Source organism: Strix uralensis, chromosome Z (assembly GCF_047716275.1).
Source record: "Strix uralensis isolate ZFMK-TIS-50842 chromosome Z, bStrUra1, whole genome shotgun sequence".
NCBI lineage: Eukaryota > Metazoa > Chordata > Aves > Strigiformes > Strigidae > Strix > Strix uralensis.
In genome coordinates, this window is record NC_134012.1 from 98201081 (window position 1) to 98220993 (window position 19913).

The window sequence follows — 19913 nt, forward strand, 5'->3', positions numbered from 1 at the left end:
ACAGTATGCTGACTTCTAATCCACGTTGCTTTTCTCTCCTTCTGCAGATGGACCTCCAGTTGTAGCTCATTATGATATATCAGACACAAATTCAGACCCAGAAGTGGTAAATGTGGACAATCTGTTGGCGGCTGCAGTAGTTCAAGAGCACAGTAATTCTTTAGGAAATCAAGACTCAGGATCTGCCTGGAGAACCAGAGGGCTGCGAGATGAACTGAGTGCTGATACAGGTTCGTATAAATTCTCTTCCTCGGATGTTTGTTCCAGTATCTCAGTTGGTGTCTCTCCCTTTCTTGCTTTCAGTATTTTTGTAGTTTATACAACTTTAAAAGCTCCCTGTGTGGATTTTGCAATACAGTACAGGTGCTTATTAAAAAGGTCTGACATTTATTCCAAATTACAACTGATAAAAATTGACAAAGACCTGCAATGTATTTTCTGACACTAATTTTCTTAATTATTGTTTCTCCTTCTTTTCCCTCTAATTACTTCTTGGAACTTAGGTCTGCGGTTTTGGTGTTGTTTTTTTAAAAAATGAAAGTCAGCCAAGCTTGTTACTGAATGGTTGATTATGACAACCGGTGCCACCAGCTAGTAAACCGATCATAATCTCATTTTAAGTATTGTAGTTGTCTGTGTATGTCTCTTTTGTTTGTCTCTTTATTTCTTTAAAATACAAGCCTTAATTATTCCCATATTCCATCTGCATTTCTAACATACCTTAGAAAATTGGACAGACCAGCATCAGATAAAGCTGAAGGGTGAAAAGGTGCTGGTAAGTGGGTTTAGCATCAAGAGACAGCAAAGAAATTTCCTTCAAGAAAGCAAGAGCAGGAGTACTGTGGAAGAATTCAGAGCAGTTCATGTAGCTCATAAAAATTGTTCAGCTTCACCAAGTGCTTGCACCTCCTCACTAACAAAACAGTTCAGCAACAACGTGAAATGCTGCTGTGTTTTGGATGCAGAGAGCTAACAGAGTATTTTCTGTTGACTTCATCCCCGTAGCCTTGTATGCCAACATACTGCCTTCCTTTCCACTCATTTTTTTAATACCCTTGTTAAGATTTTTAGCTGCATAAGACACGAAGTCTTGCTGCAGTGGTGGAGCACGGCAGTATTTTGTTCCATGCTGTCTTTTCCAAACCTAAGCCTGCAAAAGGGCACTTACATTGAAAGTGTCCTGGTAGCTCTGAGCCACTTTTCAATGTCTGTAAGGCTTAAAGAAATACAAGTATGTGGCTGATTTTGAAAGAGATGTTCCGTTATATTTGAATACGAGAATCTCTGTTGCATTATTTTCACTGTGGTCTGTGGCTGGATGTTGTTCCAGCCTTTTTGAAGCTAGCCAGTGTTTTCCAAGCTCACTGGTATTGTTTGGGATAGCAGCTGACTAATGGTTAGCTATTTGACCCCTAACAAGCCCACTCCTTTATAAAGTGATTTATTAAACTATTAGAACAGCTGAAATTAACTTTATTATATAGCACTAATGGATTGGTACTTCAAAGGCGTGTAAGGAAATAAAAAGTAACGTTTCTTACCAAGCTTTCTTCCACTTTCTGCTTATGAGTACAATGCTGCAACACAGGTAGAACTTTGTCTTCCTTCTTCCACCTATATCCAAGGGAACTTGCAAGGAGGAGGCTGGCAGGTAAAAGAAAACTAGAAAACTTCAAGAAGCTTCTTCATCCCTGGACCCTGTGGGAACATGTCCAGACAAATTTGGTTCTGGCGCTACGGCCATGTCAATGTCCGAAAGGATGAATCTCTTTTTCTTCTTACATACACCTTGCCCCAGAGCCCTGTAGCCTTGGTACGCTTCTGACTGCACATTTGTCAGTACTGGCCTTTTCTTACCATGTCTAGGATTGCATATTTGGAAAGCAGAATCTTCAAATCTTACATCTTGTTCCCAAATTAATCTTCAGCCAGTATCTAGTTTAACAGGCATTAAATGATGTGTTCCCATGGGAAAATAACAAAAGCTTTAAGTGAAAAATCTTATTAGGACACACTATCACATCTTTGTGCATGGGCAAATATTTTGGGCTGTTTTGCAAGCCCTGATGTTGTAGGGCAAACAAAGCATCTCCTTTGGGCGTCATCCTAATATTCATGCAAAGAAATTAACGGCGTAGGCACGTTATTAGGCATGAAGTTTGTATGGCCAGAGGCTGTAAATCTATCTGTATGCTGTAATCCTGATTTACACTCAGCTACTGTTGCAATATTTACTCCACTAATCATGGTTTCTCTACTGCTAATTACCTTTTTGTTGTCTGAACTTAAAGCTGTGGTAATATACTGCTCTTTTGGGGCTCTCATTTATACATCTGGGCATTCATTTGGGGGCTATTGAAGAGCTGGTCTGCTTTGCCCCTCTGCCAGACATTGCCCTGCCTGGTAAAGGGTGCACAATGGTGGTACATCATTAATACAAGATACTAAGGCACGTTGGTATCCATGCCAGTTTGCATGAATCGGTGGCCAAGGATTGTGTTGCCGTTCTGCCTGTGCCATAGCAGCAGGGATGTTGAGGAGCGGGGCGATGCGAATCCCTGGGGCAGTAATCACGTAAAGCTCCCGGTTTGCATTGCCCGCACATGAATCAAAGCCTCTGAGCACTTCCATTTCACGTTTCACAGTGTGCCCAGCCACTTCTATTAAAGAAATATCCATAACCCATTTGGGGACTTTCTGGCAGTCAGTAATATTTGCCAAGAAATGTTCAGCAGAACTGTAACGTTAGGAAAAGTCTGCCTGGGCTATTAATTCATTTTAAGTTCAGCTGACATCTTTTTTGTCTTACAAGGTGGAAACTCCTTCGGATACAATGCAGCACACAGGTTTCCTTCCCTTGCTAACCCTGATCGCACATTGCACCAAGGGTCTTCTCCTTCCAGAAACTAAACATACTGTATGGTCTCTGCCCCTCTGCTTGCTTGCATCTTTTCCAAGTACTTTAAGCAGTCATTAGAAGGTTTCTCTGGCACTTGTTTTAAGTTTAATTTCTTCTTTCTGTGTCCTCTTGATCTACCTGGGGGTATAATCAGTTCTGCATGTTCACACCTTTGAAATTCTGTGGATCCTTATTGCATCCTCCTCTCATCTTTGAAGAGGTGTCCAGTCAAACTAGATGTACATAATATATTTCTCTAATCTCAGATTTCCTGCTCGACAAATGATTCTCCCCCTGTGTTATACATCTGAGTGAGTGATTTCCAAGTAGGTAGTGTCATCTGCTTCAGGGCTGCCCATTACTGCTAAAAAGGGACAATAGAAGTAATCCCTTTTTTTAAGGAAAAAAAATGGTAGAAGTTATCTCTTTTTACTGAAATCTTTTTAATTGTTTTTTTAAATTGTTTATTTTCTGTAATACAAATAATAATTTCGGCTAGTTTGTGTTTTCCATGCAAGTATCATTTAATGTCACAACACAGCTTCACTAACTGTGGTGAAGAACCTTCTTAGCACTAATTGGTAGAAAAGACAAAACATGCCTCGCTCGTTGTGAATATTTAGGTAGGTTGTCTTGTCTGACAGACCGCTGAATAAAAAAACAACACTGCTGTATGTGGAACTTATGAAAAATTAAGCATTTGTAATAATGTTGGAGCAGATGTGTGAAGCAGTGTGACCAGAAACTGATGGGTTTGTTGGGTTTTTGTCATTGACTGGCTTCCCCTTAATGAAAAGAAAATAAATTCATTTTCTCTGGTGTGTGTGATGTTTCTGTCCAGCCTATAGGCTTTATTTGCCACAGTATCATCGAGTTTGATTTATTGACAATAGATCATCTTGTTTCTTTATTTCAAAGAGGTTTGGGCACAGTCTAGCTCTTAACATTGTCATAAAATAACAGCTGGAGACCTAATTACATCAGGTGTTCTTGATGCAATAGTCGGGCTTTGTTCACATTTGTGTGATGGCACCATCACTAGAGCCATTGAGACTGGATCAATCCAGTGGTCATCCTGTATCAGGTGATGAACTGAAAGTTGCATAACTTGATCTAGTAAGATTTTTCCGATCTCAGTGTTTCACTCGCTCTTTTTTTGTTGTTAGCTTTGAGAAATGACTTTTCCAGCTAATTTCTGAATTGTGTAATCTGTTGAACGTTGGCTGTATTTGCATTTTCCCCATCTATAGGTCATTTGGATCCAAGCTTCCTTGCAAGTGACAAAACTTCTGGTAATGCCCAGATCAAGGAAGAAATTAATATCACCTCTTCTGATAGTGAAGTAGAGATTGTTGGAGTTCAGGAACATGCCAGGTATGAATTCCCTTCTCTTGCTTTTTCCACTTCCAGTGTATCTTTCATTGTATCAGAACATCTGTATTGCCAAAATTAATAAAGAAGAAAACTGCTGACTTCCACTTCTGTAGTTATCCATCCATGATTGATACCCAAAAATAGCAAACGTTGCACTTCTTTCTATTCTACTGGTCATGGTGATATCAGAATGTGTTTTTCTTTAGAACACTACCAACTTCATATGTGTTCAGATTAAGCTTGTGATTTGATACCAAACATTAACAGGCAAAACATACGTAGTATTAAAATACCAGATATTGGGATACCAAATTTACATACATCAGGAACCATTTTAGGAATTCAAATTTTAAGGGCATAGTGTGAATACGCAAATACATAAACAAAAATATTTATGTGGCTTCTTGTTTCCTTTCAAAATACTCACTTTAAGCATTTAATCAGGTTCCAGTTTATGTAATTAATCGCTAGGTGTAAAAGTACTATCAGCTTTTCAATGGCTAATGTCATAGCGTAGCCCCTTTGGATTAAAAATTGGTTCTTTATGAATCTTGGTTTTATTTCAAGATACAGGAGAGTTCAAACCCCCAAAGTAGATGAGGGTAAGGAAGCCAGAGGTTTCTCTGAAGCTCAGATAGAAAGCTGTCCAGCTGTGTTTCATCTGTTAATTCTTGATAGGTATTTTTTGATGTTACTCTTCATCTTCACTCTATGATCTTTCCTTGGCTTGAGGTATTATGAAGCAGTTGAACAAGACTGGAATTTTCATACAGTATGGAGGGTTAATTTGGTGGAATAAAAGCAAGTTAAAACAGTATACAGACAAGCTTTTTATAAAACTAGTCTGCTGCCTGGTGGGTGCTTGGAGGCGGAAAAGGAGTGTGAGGGACAAGGAACAGAGCTGTTCCTTGTTGTCCCTCCACCACATCTTTCTTGAGGAAGGGAAGAAGGAAGGTGTGCAGGATCCAATTTCCAGGGCAGGAAACTGTTCGGACAGTGTGGGGACAGTCCGGTGCTGCTGGATGTGAAGAAAGAAAATTTTAAGGTGCTAAAGGACATTTAGCCTTTGCTGTTAGAAGAGTGAAAGTCCTTTCACGGCTAATGCTTTTGGAACACACTGACTCTTTAGGAAGCAGCTCTCCTGGCTGTTTATCCAGCAGACCCAGGGCTTGGAGGATCATAAGCAGTGTGGACTTCTCTTCCAGTCCTAGTTTGTGTAAATCTGTCTAGCACTGTGTACGCACAGCCCCTCTGCTTGAGGTCCCCCAGTCAAAAGCCTTCCATACTGCTTACCTCGATAATATTTACTATGTACAAGAAAGGAAATGTTAAGTAAATGCAGAGTTGCTGTTTAAAATCAGGTTTAGTAGATACAAACTGAAATAATTTCAGCAAAGACAGACTTAAAGCACACTTTTGTGCTTTCCTTTGTTCATGTAGTCATCTGCCATCCCCCAAAGACTGTTTTTTACTGGCTCCGTTGAATTCTCACACATTTTGAATCCTATTTAGAATTTTATTTCTCTTGCAGGTCTAGGCTTGCATTTATGAAGTATTGATGGGCTTCTGATAGGGTTGTCGTTTGGAAAAGGTTTAGGTTTTTGATCAGTATTTTTTGCATGCTTAGTTAGTATGCTGTTTGGATTCAGTTCTTTTGCTCACACTGTTTTTTATCATGCTCCATATTCCATGTCGTAGTTGGACTGGCGTGAGTCATGACACCTTAGAGTTTGTCCATAATTTGTAGTTTTTCAGATTGCTAGTGAATTGGTGGTGTTTCTCATCATTGGAATATTACTTGGCATTTACTTAGTACACCAAGTCATCTTTTTCAGTTTGTTTAATTTCTCTCCAATAGCTTTTTTCAACATGCATGTGTATAAAACTGGTTTTTCCCATTTTTTTTTTTCCCCACTCCTTTTTTGGTTGCTTTTACTTGATATCTTCCCTCAGCTACAGAATGGTAAGCATGTTCCCTGAGCTAGTGTTTGATTGAACGTTTTGCTATTGGCTGCTTGTGTGACTTGTTTGAGGATAAACACTTTTATTTTTGTGAGGTATCATTTTTATGAGATAATTCATAGCTTGTTTTCTGTCATTTTCAGGGAGAAAAGTTACTTTTAGCTTTGCCTAAGCATTGAGGACTGTTCTGTATCAGAACAATGGGTCACAGTTCATGAGAGCAAGCATCATATTTAGTGTGCTTTGGCTACCGGCTTTTCCTGTCAGTTATGCTTAAAAATATTTCTTCTTAAAAGAAAGCTTTAAAAAATAAAATCCCTCACATTTGTTAGTGTTCCAGTCTCTTATTACTAATTCTTCGTAGATACGTACTTTAAGTATGTATTTTTAAGCCTGAAGAAGTAATAAAAAGTAATTCTGAGCATCACATCCAAAACTAAATAGTGTATCTGAGAAGGAAATGAGACATTTATATTCAGAGAAGTTACAGCTCAGAGAATGAGATTTTTCATTCTATTTCATGAAACTCTAACCAGAGCCAAGAGAGATGAGCATAACCTCAGTAGTTCTGGAGAAAAAAAATTGCACTACCTTAAATGAAAACAAATAAAGTGTAAATGTCAGGGATATTTGACCAGTGCAGAAAACCTGTGTTCCTAAAATGCAGTACACATGCCTTCAGAAAGAAATGGAAAAAGGTTACCCCAGCAGCCAAACATCTCCTGCTTACATCTGCAGCCAGGAGCAGCTACAGCCACCACCAGTGCTTAGAAGAGCAAAACAATTTTTGGAGCACTAGGTATAGAGTTTTACTAGCCCTTGTTTAAGATTTACAACTGGAAATGGAGTGATCATCTTAGACTCCAGTAAATTCTTGTCATCACTTCATCATATAACAAAATTAGTCATATCTTTCATTTTGTTTTTTTTTTTCTAATTATTATTAGCTTGTACTCCAATTGTCACATATCTAATATAATAGGTAAAATGCTGAGCAGCTAAGTAGATATGTACCTCTCTTCAGTAAGGCACTTGAGTGTGTGCTTATCTTTAAATACACAGTTTAATCTCATTGACTGTAATCACTGAAAGCTTAAATGTTTTGCTGAAGTGGAGTTCTACTGTTACCAGTGAGCATTTCCCAGCATGTCTGTAATTTTTAGCTAAGAACAACAAAGAAAAATAAATGTAATGGCTGCAATAATGTAATTACAAGATGTCTCTTTTAATTACTGTAATGAAAGTATCATTATGTCCTTATTTTATCATGGGTTTGATCTCATATAGAAAGATAGCTTTTGTCTTTGTCTCATCAAGCCTCACTTAAAATTTTTCTCCTTTTAAAAGTCCAGTGGGTGCAACTGCTAGCAGGAAACGATGCTTGTGAATAATGCATGGCACTACACACAACAGGGCAGACTTCTTGAAGATCCTAGGGATCTATGCATGTATTTTGTGAGGAATATCACTTTACACCCACTGCCAGAATTCATTTTTTAAAAATAATTTAATCCCCACCACCACCCCCAAGTTTAAGTTTAGTCTTAGCTTTGTTTACTGGGTATTTAAGACGTCACGGAGGCTACAAATGGAAGATCCATGAGGACATTTCAGAGAAGGACAAGATGCCTAAGTGATAAAACACTGCAGCTAAGAATTTTATGCCTGAATTCAATAGTAGCTTTAATCCTCTGTGTTTTTTTCCTTGCTACAGGTGTGTGCATCCCCGGGGAGGTGTGATTCAGAGTGTGTCCTCCTGGAAGCACGGCTCAGGCTCACAGTACATGAACACTCAGCAAACACAATCATGGACAGCTGTGACTCCCCAGCAGAATTGGTCTTCGCCCACAGAAGTAGTAGACCTCACTTTAGATGAGGATACCAGACGCAAATATCTACTGTAATGCAGTGTCACTGTGTTTCTGTCCCCACCCCTTCTCCCCTTTGTTGCACAGAAGTTCATTGTTAAAAGTTTCAGCTTCAGAAGGCCTGTTCCTGGCATTATGAAATTCAAACCCACAAAGTTTTTCATTTCCATAAGAAGGTAGTGTAATTTCAATACAATTTTAAACGGTTTTGCCTTCTCGAAGGAGGATTCCTCCCAGAGTTAAAACCCAATAGCACCAAATTTAAAATGCGTCTACAGTGACTAACGTGTGTGTGTTAATCTGAAAAAATAACTTTGTGCAAATTTAGGTCCTCCCACCCTTTCCCACCTCCAACTCCAGAACATTTTTAATTTATCAGTATATTGAGTTTGTTAGTAGAAGTTAGTGTTTTGCTGTGTGAACATCAGTGATTTTAAGAAATGCTGTGTCCTCACTGATTTCAGTGGAACTGGGGTATTCAACACTTCCGAAAATTGGGCCAAAAGTATTTATACCCAAGCTGATTTGGTTATGTTACCAGCAGGAGGGACTGTCTTTAATACAAACGGCCCATAACATATGCACTGAACAGCTTTTAATTAAAGGATTTTTATTTTCAATATAATTTATAGTTTACATTCTTTTCAGTGCTGAGTCTTCTGTCTACTTGACTACTGTGTTTCACTGATCATTTCCCACAGCTTGTTATAGTTCAAAGTAGTAATAGTAGTGACTTAGTAGCAGCTGATTATTGCAAAAGCACAAGAAAAAGAAAAGTAATAAGAAGGCCCAGCATGCCTCTCCTTGTTAAATACAGCTGAACTTTTTTACTGATATCTGAGTCTTGCCTGGAGTAGGAGAAGGAGAGAAGTGAAACGTTTTGCTCATAGTCCTCATTTCTGCTGTTGCTTACTTGCTTTGCTGACTATTTAAAAAAAAAAAAACCCAACCACCTTGCAAAGTCTGAGTCTGGCAAAGCACTTTAGCAGCTGCGTAGGTTCAGCTCGAACAGTTTGCTGGAACTCGTAGGGCATCCAAGTGCTTAAAACTCTGCCCTAAAAGATGTTGTAGGATCAGGGCCTAAGGTTGTGATTTTTATTATTTTAAAAAAACAAAAAACAAAAACAAACAAAAAACAACAAAAAACCCTAGATCTGCACCATTTTCCTGGCTTTAGCTCATGTGTCTTATCCTAGTTTTGGAATTGTTTTTAGGGTATGATCCAGGAAACACTTTCCGCCAGAATATTTACCGAAATCAGTGGAACTACTTACTTTAGCGGGCTGTAGTTTCTGTAGTATATATGGAAATTCCTGCCCCTCATCTGTCATTTTGAGCCTTTCTTAAGGCAAAAACCAAAGATTAGACTTTAACAAGATGTTACTCACTTTAAACGTCTGTTGTGCAATTAAAATGTTCCTTTGTATTCAGAATGTTTCTAGTAGGAATTTTGTACAGTTCTATTCAGATTTTTTGCCATTTAAGGCTGAGCAGGGGGTAGTCAGGACACAAGAAGTTCTGTTTTCCTTTTGTGTTGGCTGGTTCCTCAATTTATTTGGCTTACAATAATTTTATCTGTAGGCAAAAAAACCCCCAAATAATTACCATAACTTAAAGGAAAAATACCACCAGTGGTAGTATCGTTAGTAACAGCCAGTTTTTCCTTTAATAAGCAGAACAGTTATGACTGCACTTTAAAGAACAACTAGGCAAGGGGTTGATCTTCCAATTTCAGGCTTTCTAAAACACTGAACATAAGTGTATTGCATGGCCAGAAAAATGTATGTGGTGCTTCTAGCGACCGATTTTTTTCCCCGGGGGTGGGAGGGAGGGAGGGAGGGAGGGAGCGGCACGTGGATGGAGCCGTTCGCACTGCAGCAGGGAGAAGCCCTGTACGGGTGGGGCACTGTATCAGTAGTGGCTGTCAGTCTTTTCTCCTCATATTTTAATCATGCAACTCGGCCGTCATTTTAGCGTGCTCGCACACATGCTGTAAAGGTAACTTTGGAGCAGTGATTTAGTGTGGCTGCTTCTTCCTGTTTCACAAAGTCTTTTCAAGATCAGTTTTGAAGAAAGCTGCAGGGACCCATTTGTAGTCCTTCCATGAAAAATGCAAACTAACTCTCTTGTTTTTCAGTTTGTATATGATGTGACTTCCATGTATATATAAAAATGACTGTGTCCTAACCAAACTTCCTCCAATTGTGCACTGTGTTTGTTTAAACAATTCATGTATTGTAGTCTGATGCAGGTTTTCTTTTATTTAAAACACTACATATTTTCTCTTATTCTTAACAAATTTGAAAGGGTAGTGATCTGAAAACCGCCATCACTGGATAGCTAGGAAGTGTTTTTGTTTGGTTTGGTTTTTTTGTGTCTTTAGGGTTGGGGTTTTTTTTAAAAGAGAGCAAAAGGTGCCTGGATGGTTTTGCTCTTCTCAGCAGGAAAGACAAATGTTAGCCGTTGTATGGCTAAGAACCAGTGCACTTGGGGCCTGATCCAGAACCCACTGGAGTTGATGCGGGGCTTTCCACTGGCTTCAGTGCATTGGGTCAAGCCCTTCATGGTTTAGCAGTTCCTGAATTGCTGGAGTGTGAACTTGGAATCTTCTGTAGTGAAGACAAATCATTGCTTAGAGTATAAATGTTTAAAATGTGTGACTCTAGTTTAAAAAGTTGATCCTTTTCGACACTCGTTATTTAGTTCTCATTTTCCATCTAGTATTTAATGGTCTTTGGAGAAATAATAATAATAAAACAGAGTGTTATATATATAAATATATATATTTTTGGTTCAAGATGAGACCTTCTTTTTTTTGAAACAAGTCTGTAGCATAAAGGTTAAACTATTTTAAGACAAAATAAAATAGAGTGTATTATTTAAACAATATGAGTTTGTTTGGGATTTTTTTTTTTTCATTTTCATTCCGTATGTTGCTGTTTGTCACATCTCCAAAATAAAGCCTTAAGACCTGGGAATGGGTTACAGCCGCCCAAATTCAGCTCTGTTCCCTGCTGTAATGTGTTTATTTCCTGACCACAAAAGCGACGGGACCACCACTCCTGCCTGTGGAGCTGGTGGGGGATGCCGGGGATGCGCAGGTAGCTGGAACGAGCGGCCGCTGCCCTCAGCATCCCTTCCAGGGAGGCGGTTTCTGCACAGCCTCCACCTCCCCGCCTATCGCAGTCCTTCAGCTGCCTGAGCAACCTCCGCACCGGTATTTGTCTGACTGCATCCCCTTGTCCCATCCTCCCTGCTGTCTTCTGCTAGTCTGTAGGAGCATTTGAGTAACAGGCGGTGGTTGCACTCAGGTTTTCTCACACAGCCAGATAGTGCTGGGAAGCTCCGATCTGCTGCCGTTTGAAATGGACGCGTAGACCAGCCGTGAAGCTCTGGGCAGGTCCTCGCAGACCACAAGAGCTGGTGCCAGGCTGCACAGTGTTTGGAGAACCACTGAATTGTACCAGGGAATTTACAGATCCAAGTAAAGAGAAGGATGGTAAGTTTAACTGCACTGTGCTAGATGTAGGGTCTGCTGCCTGCCAGTCTTCTCATAGCCAGTAAGGAAATAGGAACAATAATAATAATAAAATCCATGACGTTACCAGCTAAATAGGGGAGTTTGCTTTAGTTCTCATGTTTTTATCACATGAGAAGGCTCTGTGTTGTGAATAATGAGCGCTGTTTATCCACATATTTTAAATGTCAGGATGGATGTCAAGAGTGAAGTGAGTTTGCATTTCAGCCCTACTGAGTTCTTGGCTTTTGTGAAGCTTGAAAATAAAAATTCTGGGTCTGGTGGTGGTTGTGGAGGTGGACGCCAGACTCAGATTTTATTTCAGGTGTATCACCAGCTAAGCAAGAACAGCGCTGTGGAGTTTGGTGCAGATCTGGAAAGATAAGAGCTGACGTATCTCCTGAATCTTCTCTCCATCACCACGAGATACCCAGAATCTTTGGACTTAAGCTTTCCATTCAGTGTATCCTGAAAAATTCTCCCTGCAGCACCCAGCTGAGCCCTCGTGGCTCAGGCCACTTTGCTTTTATGTAGGAGCCACTTGGCTTTGTGGGAGTTGTCATTTCTGGGGCAACATGAGAACTGACAAAAACTACCCAAACAGGTTAGATTTTCTGTTGCTTTCCCCAGGGAAATCACTGCAATGCAGATTAATTCTGTGACTGAAAATTCAGTTTGTCTGCCTTAAAATGGGAACTGAAAAGGCTTTCCTAAGTGGATTAGTTCCCCAGTTCCCTGGAAAATCTGTAAGTGGTGTCCTTTGCTGAGTGCATCTCTGTTTGCTGAAATACTTCTTGGTTTTCCCCCTCCTTTTTAAGGTTATCATCTGTGAATGTTCGCCACTGTGGCTTTCTCTCCAGAGCATCACAGGGGTGCAGTTTCCCTTCTGTCTGGGAAGGAAAAAAGCAGCACACCTGCAAAACGCAAACTTGCAATGGACAAACCCTGCATTTACTTTTGTCCTTGGTACAAATAAGGTGAACGTCTTCCTTTTACTGAAAGTAAACAGCAGATGAGGATCCAATGCCCCCACCCCTCCCCCAGGTCTGTATCTTGATACCAGGGAGTTTATGAAAAGTATTAAATGCATTCCTGAGAGTCCTTACGACTACTGATTCATAAATGCCCCTTGGAAGTTTTCTCTTGGAGCTGGTTAGTCATCTGGATTTGCAATTCAGTTTAAAATTAGAATTGAGTGCCAGCTACTGGGAAGGAAGGATGTTTCAGACAGTAAATCTCGGGGCAAAGCTGGAGTGGGCAGGGGAAAACTGTCTAAAAGTTTAATTTCAGATAATTTTTGACATTTACTAGCTGCATCAGCAGCTTTGGGTGTATCCAGGGCAATCTCATCAGAGCTGGAAAAAGAAACAAGGGTCCCCTGTCAAATTCATTTTTCATTACTGTAGGTGATGCATATTAAATGCAGAGCTGCTGGAGTCTGACTGGTGCCTTTTCCAGGGGGGTTCCTACACATGCCTCTGACAAAATGCCATCTCGTACAGCAGAGGATTGCATTTGCTTTGTCCATGGCTTCACAGCAGTGACAGCTTTTGGCTGGCCCATGGTCAAGGACACACAAATCTTTCCCACGTCGTGGTTTAAACCTGTCCAGCAGCTGAACCCCACACAGCCACTCACTCACCCTCCCCTGCCCGGGGGATGGGCGAGACCCACTGGAGGGGTAAAGGGACACTCACAGGTTGGGATAAAACAGTTTAATAATTAAAATAAAATGAAACAATAATAGAAAGTACAAAGGGGTAATGCACAATGCGATCACTCACCACCTGCCAACTGATACCCAGCCTGTTCCCAGCCAGCGATCCCAAGATCCTGCAGTCACAATCCCGGAAGTGAGAGAGAACCCCCCTCCTCCCCATCCACCCCTCCTTTATATCCTGGGCATGACGTTACATGATCTGGAATATTCCACTGGCCAGTTTGGGTCCAGTGCTCTGGCTGTGCTCCCCCCAGCTTCTTGTGCACCTGCACACGGGCAGGACACGGGGAGTTGGAGAGTCCTTGACCTCTGAGCAACAACTGAACACATCAGTGTGTTATCAGCATTCTTCTCATACCCAATCCCATCCTGAACCCAAAGCACAGCACTGTTCTAGCCACTGAGAAGAAAAATTAACTCTACTCCAGCCAAAACCAGTCCAATGGCTTCACAGCATTGACAGGTTTTGGCTGGTCCATGATCAAGGACATGGCAGATCTTTCCCATTTCGTTTCTGGTAGGTCCTTGTGTGTCTACCTTAAACTTGACGTTACTGAACTCCAATGTCACGTCCATCCCTCCAGCTCAACTGACCTGATCCACGTCCTCCAGTATTGACAGTGCTGCTGCACAACTCTGTGTGATCAGCAGGTTTTAGTAGAAATCTCCAACTCTGTATGCCAAAGTCACTCGTAAAAATAGTGACTTTCTATTGCTTCCTTGGAAATGCATCTTTTCTAATGTTACCATGGGCAGATTTAATTGTCTGCATCCTAAAATACTCTTGATTTTCCCCCCATCGTTACAGCTATAGCCTTCTGGATGCCCCAGTGTTTCACAGCATGGACGTCCAGGGGAAGCTGCCATTTCAGAGCAGGGTGTGTTCAAATCCCCCTCTTTGGGGTTGTAGATACATAGGAGATGTATATCTGTGGCGTTACGAGCTGCCAGTGGTCCTGTAAACCCAAAGAGGATCTTTCAAGTCAGAAGTGGTTGGGCTGGAGTGATGCTTTTAAGATCCTGTTGGGAAATGTGTCACTTGTGTTACATGTTCTCACTCAAAGCTCATCTCACCTGGCACAGGATGTGACACAGATTTATGAAAGGGTAATTTTCTTGCTTTTCCACATGATTACACTTCCCATTCAGGTCCATTTATTCACACTCTCCCTAGATGGCGTGTGACAAAACTACCAAGTAAAAATAACCCCTCGCAGCAGCTCTACTGGTTACAAATCACTGGCCAAGTGCCTCTGATTTATTTTCTGACATTTCACTAACACCCCCCTTCTGCTAACGTTCTACAGCTCTAACGGGATCCATCGTCTGCACGAAGAGCCAAGGTGAAGCTCTCTGTGATGTGGCGATGCGCTGGAAACCACCTCCTTGGCTGGGCTTTCCTTCTTCTCTTGGTCAGCAGCGCATCCCTGAGGGGAGGACACCCCCTCCTCGTCTCTACTGCTCAGAGCAGCCAGCAAGAGGGAAGGACACCCTACGAAAGTTGTTTTGCACTTAAATAAAGTGGTGATGTGGGTTAATGAATAGATTTGGGCCAAGCAATGGTTCTTCTGAGCATTCGGGGTTGACTCTTGAAGGTGAGGGACTGCGCTTGCTCAGTTTCCCTTCTCCATTGCATGGGAGCGGGGAATGATGGAGGCATCCTCACGATACGGGGTACCAACAAGGATGGGAGCCATGTCAGTGGAACATCACCGAGGGCGGCTGGTGGGTGACTCCTCAACTGCTCCTCCAGCTTTGCCTCTTGCTTCTGGAGGAGATCCCCAACCCCTGGGTCATCTCCAGCCTGGTGAAGTGATGCAGTCAAAACTTCGGCTTGTAAACATGTCCCTGGTGGGCAGGGTCTCTGATTTTCTCAGCAAAGGTGGGAGAGGGGCCCCACCTGTCTATGAGACACATCCCAAGTTGGAAAAAACGCAGGTTTGGGTACTTTGTCAAGTCATTTCTGTTTCCGATGGTTCTTTATGTGCGCTGGGTCTTTTCTTGGATTGTTAGTGTCACGTTTCCAATGCCATGCTGAACATTAGGCTGGATAGGCAGTGATGGGAGCTCACCCTCAGCCTGTGGAAGGGCCAGAGTTCTTCAGAGGACTGTTTTCAGCTCCGGACAGGTAAGAGATGGAGATTATCCAGACAAAAACCTGCTGGACAGTCAGACATGGGAGCACCAGCTTGTAGAAACACCTCCATTTCAGTGCTTTGCCCGAGTAGCTTCCCAAATACCTCTCATTAAAAAAAGTCCCTGAAATGATGAAAAATTCAATCACTGGGAGTCGCTATCTGCCCACAAACCATGTCTGGCCTGGGAAAAGCCAGATGGGAGAAGCCAGACATGGGAGTCAGGACTGTGTAGGGGAAGCAGTGTCTATGGTACAACCTTCCCCAGGTACTCGGGGCCAGGCAGGAGGTTTGCTCCGACAACCCCAGGTCGTACTAAATAACCAGACATTCAAACCATCCTTTCACACCTAACAGAGTCTTGTGGCTTTTTGGTGTCTGTTGGCTGCAGGGAAGGTGTGAAGCTGCTCAAATGATCATGCATTACTTAGGCTGAACTGAGTAAGCAGATGCCTTCCCTTGAATAATTGAAGACCCTGTGTTCACCTGTGCTGCCATGGGTGTGTTGCAGATGTATTCTTGATGATGAGCATCAGACAGCCCCAACACAGCCCTTGGACTCCTCTTGTGCAAACAAGCCTATGCCACCACCTCAGGCCCTGACACATGATGCCTGGGATGTGATTAAGGAACCAGAGAGCAGCGTGCTGCCCCACAGCTGCTGCAGGGAGGTGTAAAACCAGTCTCAGTATCATCCTTTGTTCTGTTGGATTTTTATTTTTTCCATCGCTCATGGTGGTTCCCCTGTGGGTTCCCCCTAGGTTTGAAGAGCGCTGGCCCCTGGAGAGGTGGGGAGATGGGTGCAGGTGGCCTTTGGGGTAACCCAGGGCAGACTCAAGCCATTAGAAGTCAACAGTGGGAAGGTGAAGAGCAGGCTGGAGGTTTAAGACCAAACGGTGTGAGTAAATCCTAATGGAAAGAGGGATAACTTCAAAAGGCAGCTGACAGCATGTCTCAGACAAGACCTGGCAAGTTGAAAATGCTGTTTAGTTCATCTCCATCGCAGAAGGAGGATGAGCCCCTGGTGCACCCCTGACCATCCTCCACACCTCCTGAGAGCATTTGAGAACCTTTTCTGTGGCTGGGATGCTGCTAAAACATAGTCTCAGGCCACTAAAAACCCCATTCCACTTGGAGCTGCGGAACCACCGGCTCCTTCCACAGCCTTTCCTTCCTCCAGCTGCTTGTTAAGAGGAAGAATTGGGGCAGTTTTTAAAGCAGTCCCACCTGGGCATGCCACAAGGCAGGGAGGATGCTTTCCAGGAGGATCTGAGCTCCCTGCCAGCCAAAAAGCGTGTTATTATAATGCTTTATACCCCAGAAAGCAGCAGCACTACATGCTACGTTCAAGTTTTCAGAGAGGTGATGCTGAGCTCCCCCGTCCTTCACTGGCCAGGGTGAGGTCTTGCCCTGGACCAGCACTCCCAGCTTGTGCAGCGATATAGCAAAGCTCTAAAATGCTCAGAAAGGTTCTCAAAAATGCTTCAAAATTAGCTTTACACCTGCATCCTTCCCTTCCCAGTGCCCTAGGGAGGAATCCCCTTAATTCCTGGTGCTCCAAGCTCAGCCCGACCTGCTCCCATCCCCACGGAAAGGCTGGAGTGGGACATATGGGTGGAGGTGAGGGCTCTCAGCAGCACCCAGTCTGCAAACGAGGTAATATTCATAGTTTTTAATGCAATTTGGCTACCGACATTTCAGCTCCGAAAGCCCGGGCTGGAAGCAGCCTGTGGGAAGACACTAGATGGCACCAAAGCCGGAGGATACAGGCTCCAGGCTGCCATCGCACCCTCCGCTGCGTCCCCCAGAATGGGGGAAAGTGCCCCCCAAAACAGGCAAAAAGGCCTGTGGATGTGGAAAGACCAAATTTTTTTGTTTTCCTAACCATGCTGGACTCAGTCGCTTTGGCTAGACCCTGCCCGTGCAGCCAGCATCCATCCCACAGCAGGGAAACGGGCCTTGGGAAGAGCAAAAGAAGTAGTCATCCAGATGTCATGCTGAAATTAAATTACCCAGCTGTGATTTCGAGGTAACCACTGATGAGTCCAAGGGAGGGTCATTTCTCTGCGTATCAAACCTGGGATCTGGGAATGCAGATGGGGTCATCGACCTTGCCTTATTTTTGGTTGGTGCAAAGCTGCCTTGAGAGCAAGGAGAGGATTTCATAAATAAAATATTGCAACGTCCTTGATTAGTGGCAGAAATTGCAGGCTTTTGCAGCAAGGCTGCTGCTGAGCATGTTGCCAGGAGAAGGCTTTCCTTTCTCCCTGACTCTTGCATCAGCCGTGGTTACATCCCAAAGCGGCTGCTGCAGGGAGCTGGCAGGATGCTGGGATGGGGAGAGCATCGGGGCACCACCAAGGAAAACACACCAAAACCTCTGCTCCCCAAAAGTACGGGCAGGACAGAGGAGAAAGGATTAATTTGGGACCATTCTTCCTGAAATAGGGTGATGTGAAATATCCTAAAGCCCAATCCCTGCCCTCTCTGTGGGAAGGCACAGGGTCAATGTCAAGGATGTGCGCTTAAAAGTGTAATTCAAAGGAAATATTTAATCAGCCCCAATATCCTGCTCTGAACTCAATGCAGCAAAATATTGCCAGCTCCCATTTTGCAACAACTATCATGTGTCAGAAAAATTACTTTATTTTGTAGGCTCCCATACCGACGCAAACGGAGAATGAAATTCCTCGAAGCAAAATAATTCAATTTTAGCTAAATGATGAGACATTAATGGGGGCATCACAGAATCACAGAACCATTTAGGTTGGAAAAGACCTTTAAGATCACTGAGTCCAACCGTTAACCCAGCACTGCCAAGTCCACCACTAAACCACGTCCCCAAGTGCCACATCTACACATCTTTTAAAGACCTCCAGGGATGGTGACTCCAGTGCTGCCCTGGGCAGCCTGTTCCAATGCTTGACAACCCTTTCAGTGAAGAAATTTTTCCTAATATCCAATCTAAACCTCCCCTGGTGTAATTCAAGGCCATTCCCTCTTGTCCTGGTGCTTGTTCCTTGGCTCAAGAGACTCATCCCCCCTCTCTGCACCCTCCTTTCAGGGAGTTGGAGAGGGCCATGAGGTCTCCCCTCAGCCTCCTCTTCTCCACACTAAACCCCCCCAGTTCCCTCAGCCGCTCCCCATCACACCTGTGCTCCAGACCCTGCACCAGCTTCGTTGCCCTTCTCTGGACTCGTGATGTCCCATCCCCTTTGCCGCAATAAATCGCATTTCCTCATGGAATGAGCTGGGGAGGGCACTGGGTGGGAGCTGGTTCTGTCTGAGAAGCTCTGAGCTTCTGAAAATCACCGCTCTGGGAGGAAGGGGAAAAACCGCCTCCTGCTTTCCTCTGGAGAAAATCCTGGGTCGTGTATCTGAAATCTGCTCTGGCAAAATAGGAGCATAGTGTTTTCTTTTTCGCCTCCCAAATGGCTGCTCTTTGGATCTGAGGTTTTTATCTGTTTTCTTATTTTCTACCCATAAAGCTGGAAAATTTAATGGTTGAAATTTTAATTTTAAGCGAATGCATAATGCTTTTTTCCACCTTACCCCTCTTTTTTATTTTTTGGAGAAAAGAAAAAAAAGGAAGGGGGTAAAAAGCACAAGAGAGAAAATTGCATGGAAGCAGCAAACAAAGGAGCAAGATAAGCACGAATTAAACATCAGTGTAATTAAATCTCAAATAAAGCCCTTTCACGAACCAGGAGCCCCCCACTTTCTGGCTTCCCACCCGGGTTTGGGTTGCTGTCACTCCCAGGCACGATACAATGCTATGGTGTTTGCTGGAGAGATTTCTCCTCCCTCTTCACCCTTTCTCTCTCCATTGTTCATTTTGCCTTTAATTTTTCCACCATCACATTTCACTGGAGATTCTCCTCTTCAGAGCTGGTCTCCCAAGACCTGCAGGCTTTTTGTCTCCTCCCGTCTAAGACCTGAGACCCTCAAAACCCCAGACCTGTTCTTCATGGAGTTTGTAAGACCCATCACCCTTGCCCTTGAGCACCACCAGAGATCCAGCCATGGCCGCGCTGTGGTTGTATCACCACTGACATCAAGACGTGCTGTCAAGGAAACCCTTATCCAAAGAGAAGCTGAAGATCAGAAAATAATCAAAGCCTTAGATCATCGTCTAGCAAAGAGATCACACCATCCGTGTGCTTCATCCCTACCAGGACTGAGGCATCAGATCTTTTTATGTCATCAACCCCCATTGCTCCTCATCCTGCCATAAAACGGCCTCTGGGGCAGCCTTGAGCAAACTATGGCTTCAAAACTGCTGGAAAAAGCCCTTCACTGGGGCTTTTCCACTGTCCTGCCAGAGGCCGGCCAAAAAAACCCCAACTTTGAAGGAAATAGGCTCATCAGTTTTTGAGCTTGATTTCCCAAAGGATTTCACCCAACTCAGTTTTGCAGAGAAAGTGAAAAATCCTGTATC

General features: G+C 43.0%; 1 protein-coding gene and 1 long non-coding RNA gene across 4 annotated transcripts in view; both read left to right on the top strand.

The window, feature by feature from the left end:
• The window catches only part of ARK2N (arkadia (RNF111) N-terminal like PKA signaling regulator 2N), a 43533-nt gene extending 34787 nt beyond the window's left edge, over positions 1-8746 (top strand). For all 3 annotated transcript variants that reach the window (XM_074854951.1, XM_074854949.1, XM_074854950.1), the window contains exons 3-5: positions 48-230; positions 4150-4273; positions 7950-8746. In XM_074854951.1, the coding sequence (XP_074711052.1) occupies positions 48-230; positions 4150-4273; positions 7950-8139 (497 nt within the window). In that variant the 3' untranslated portion in view covers positions 8140-8746. The remainder of the gene's footprint in view (positions 1-47; positions 231-4149; positions 4274-7949) is intronic.
• Positions 8747-11149: 2403 nt separating this feature from the next.
• On the top strand, positions 11150-12542 carry LOC141937390 (uncharacterized). The gene is made up of 3 exons (XR_012626944.1): positions 11150-11204; positions 11415-11602; positions 12439-12542. It is a non-coding gene; the product is annotated as an uncharacterized LOC141937390 (long non-coding RNA).
• The last annotated feature ends 7371 nt before the right edge of the window (positions 12543-19913 follow it).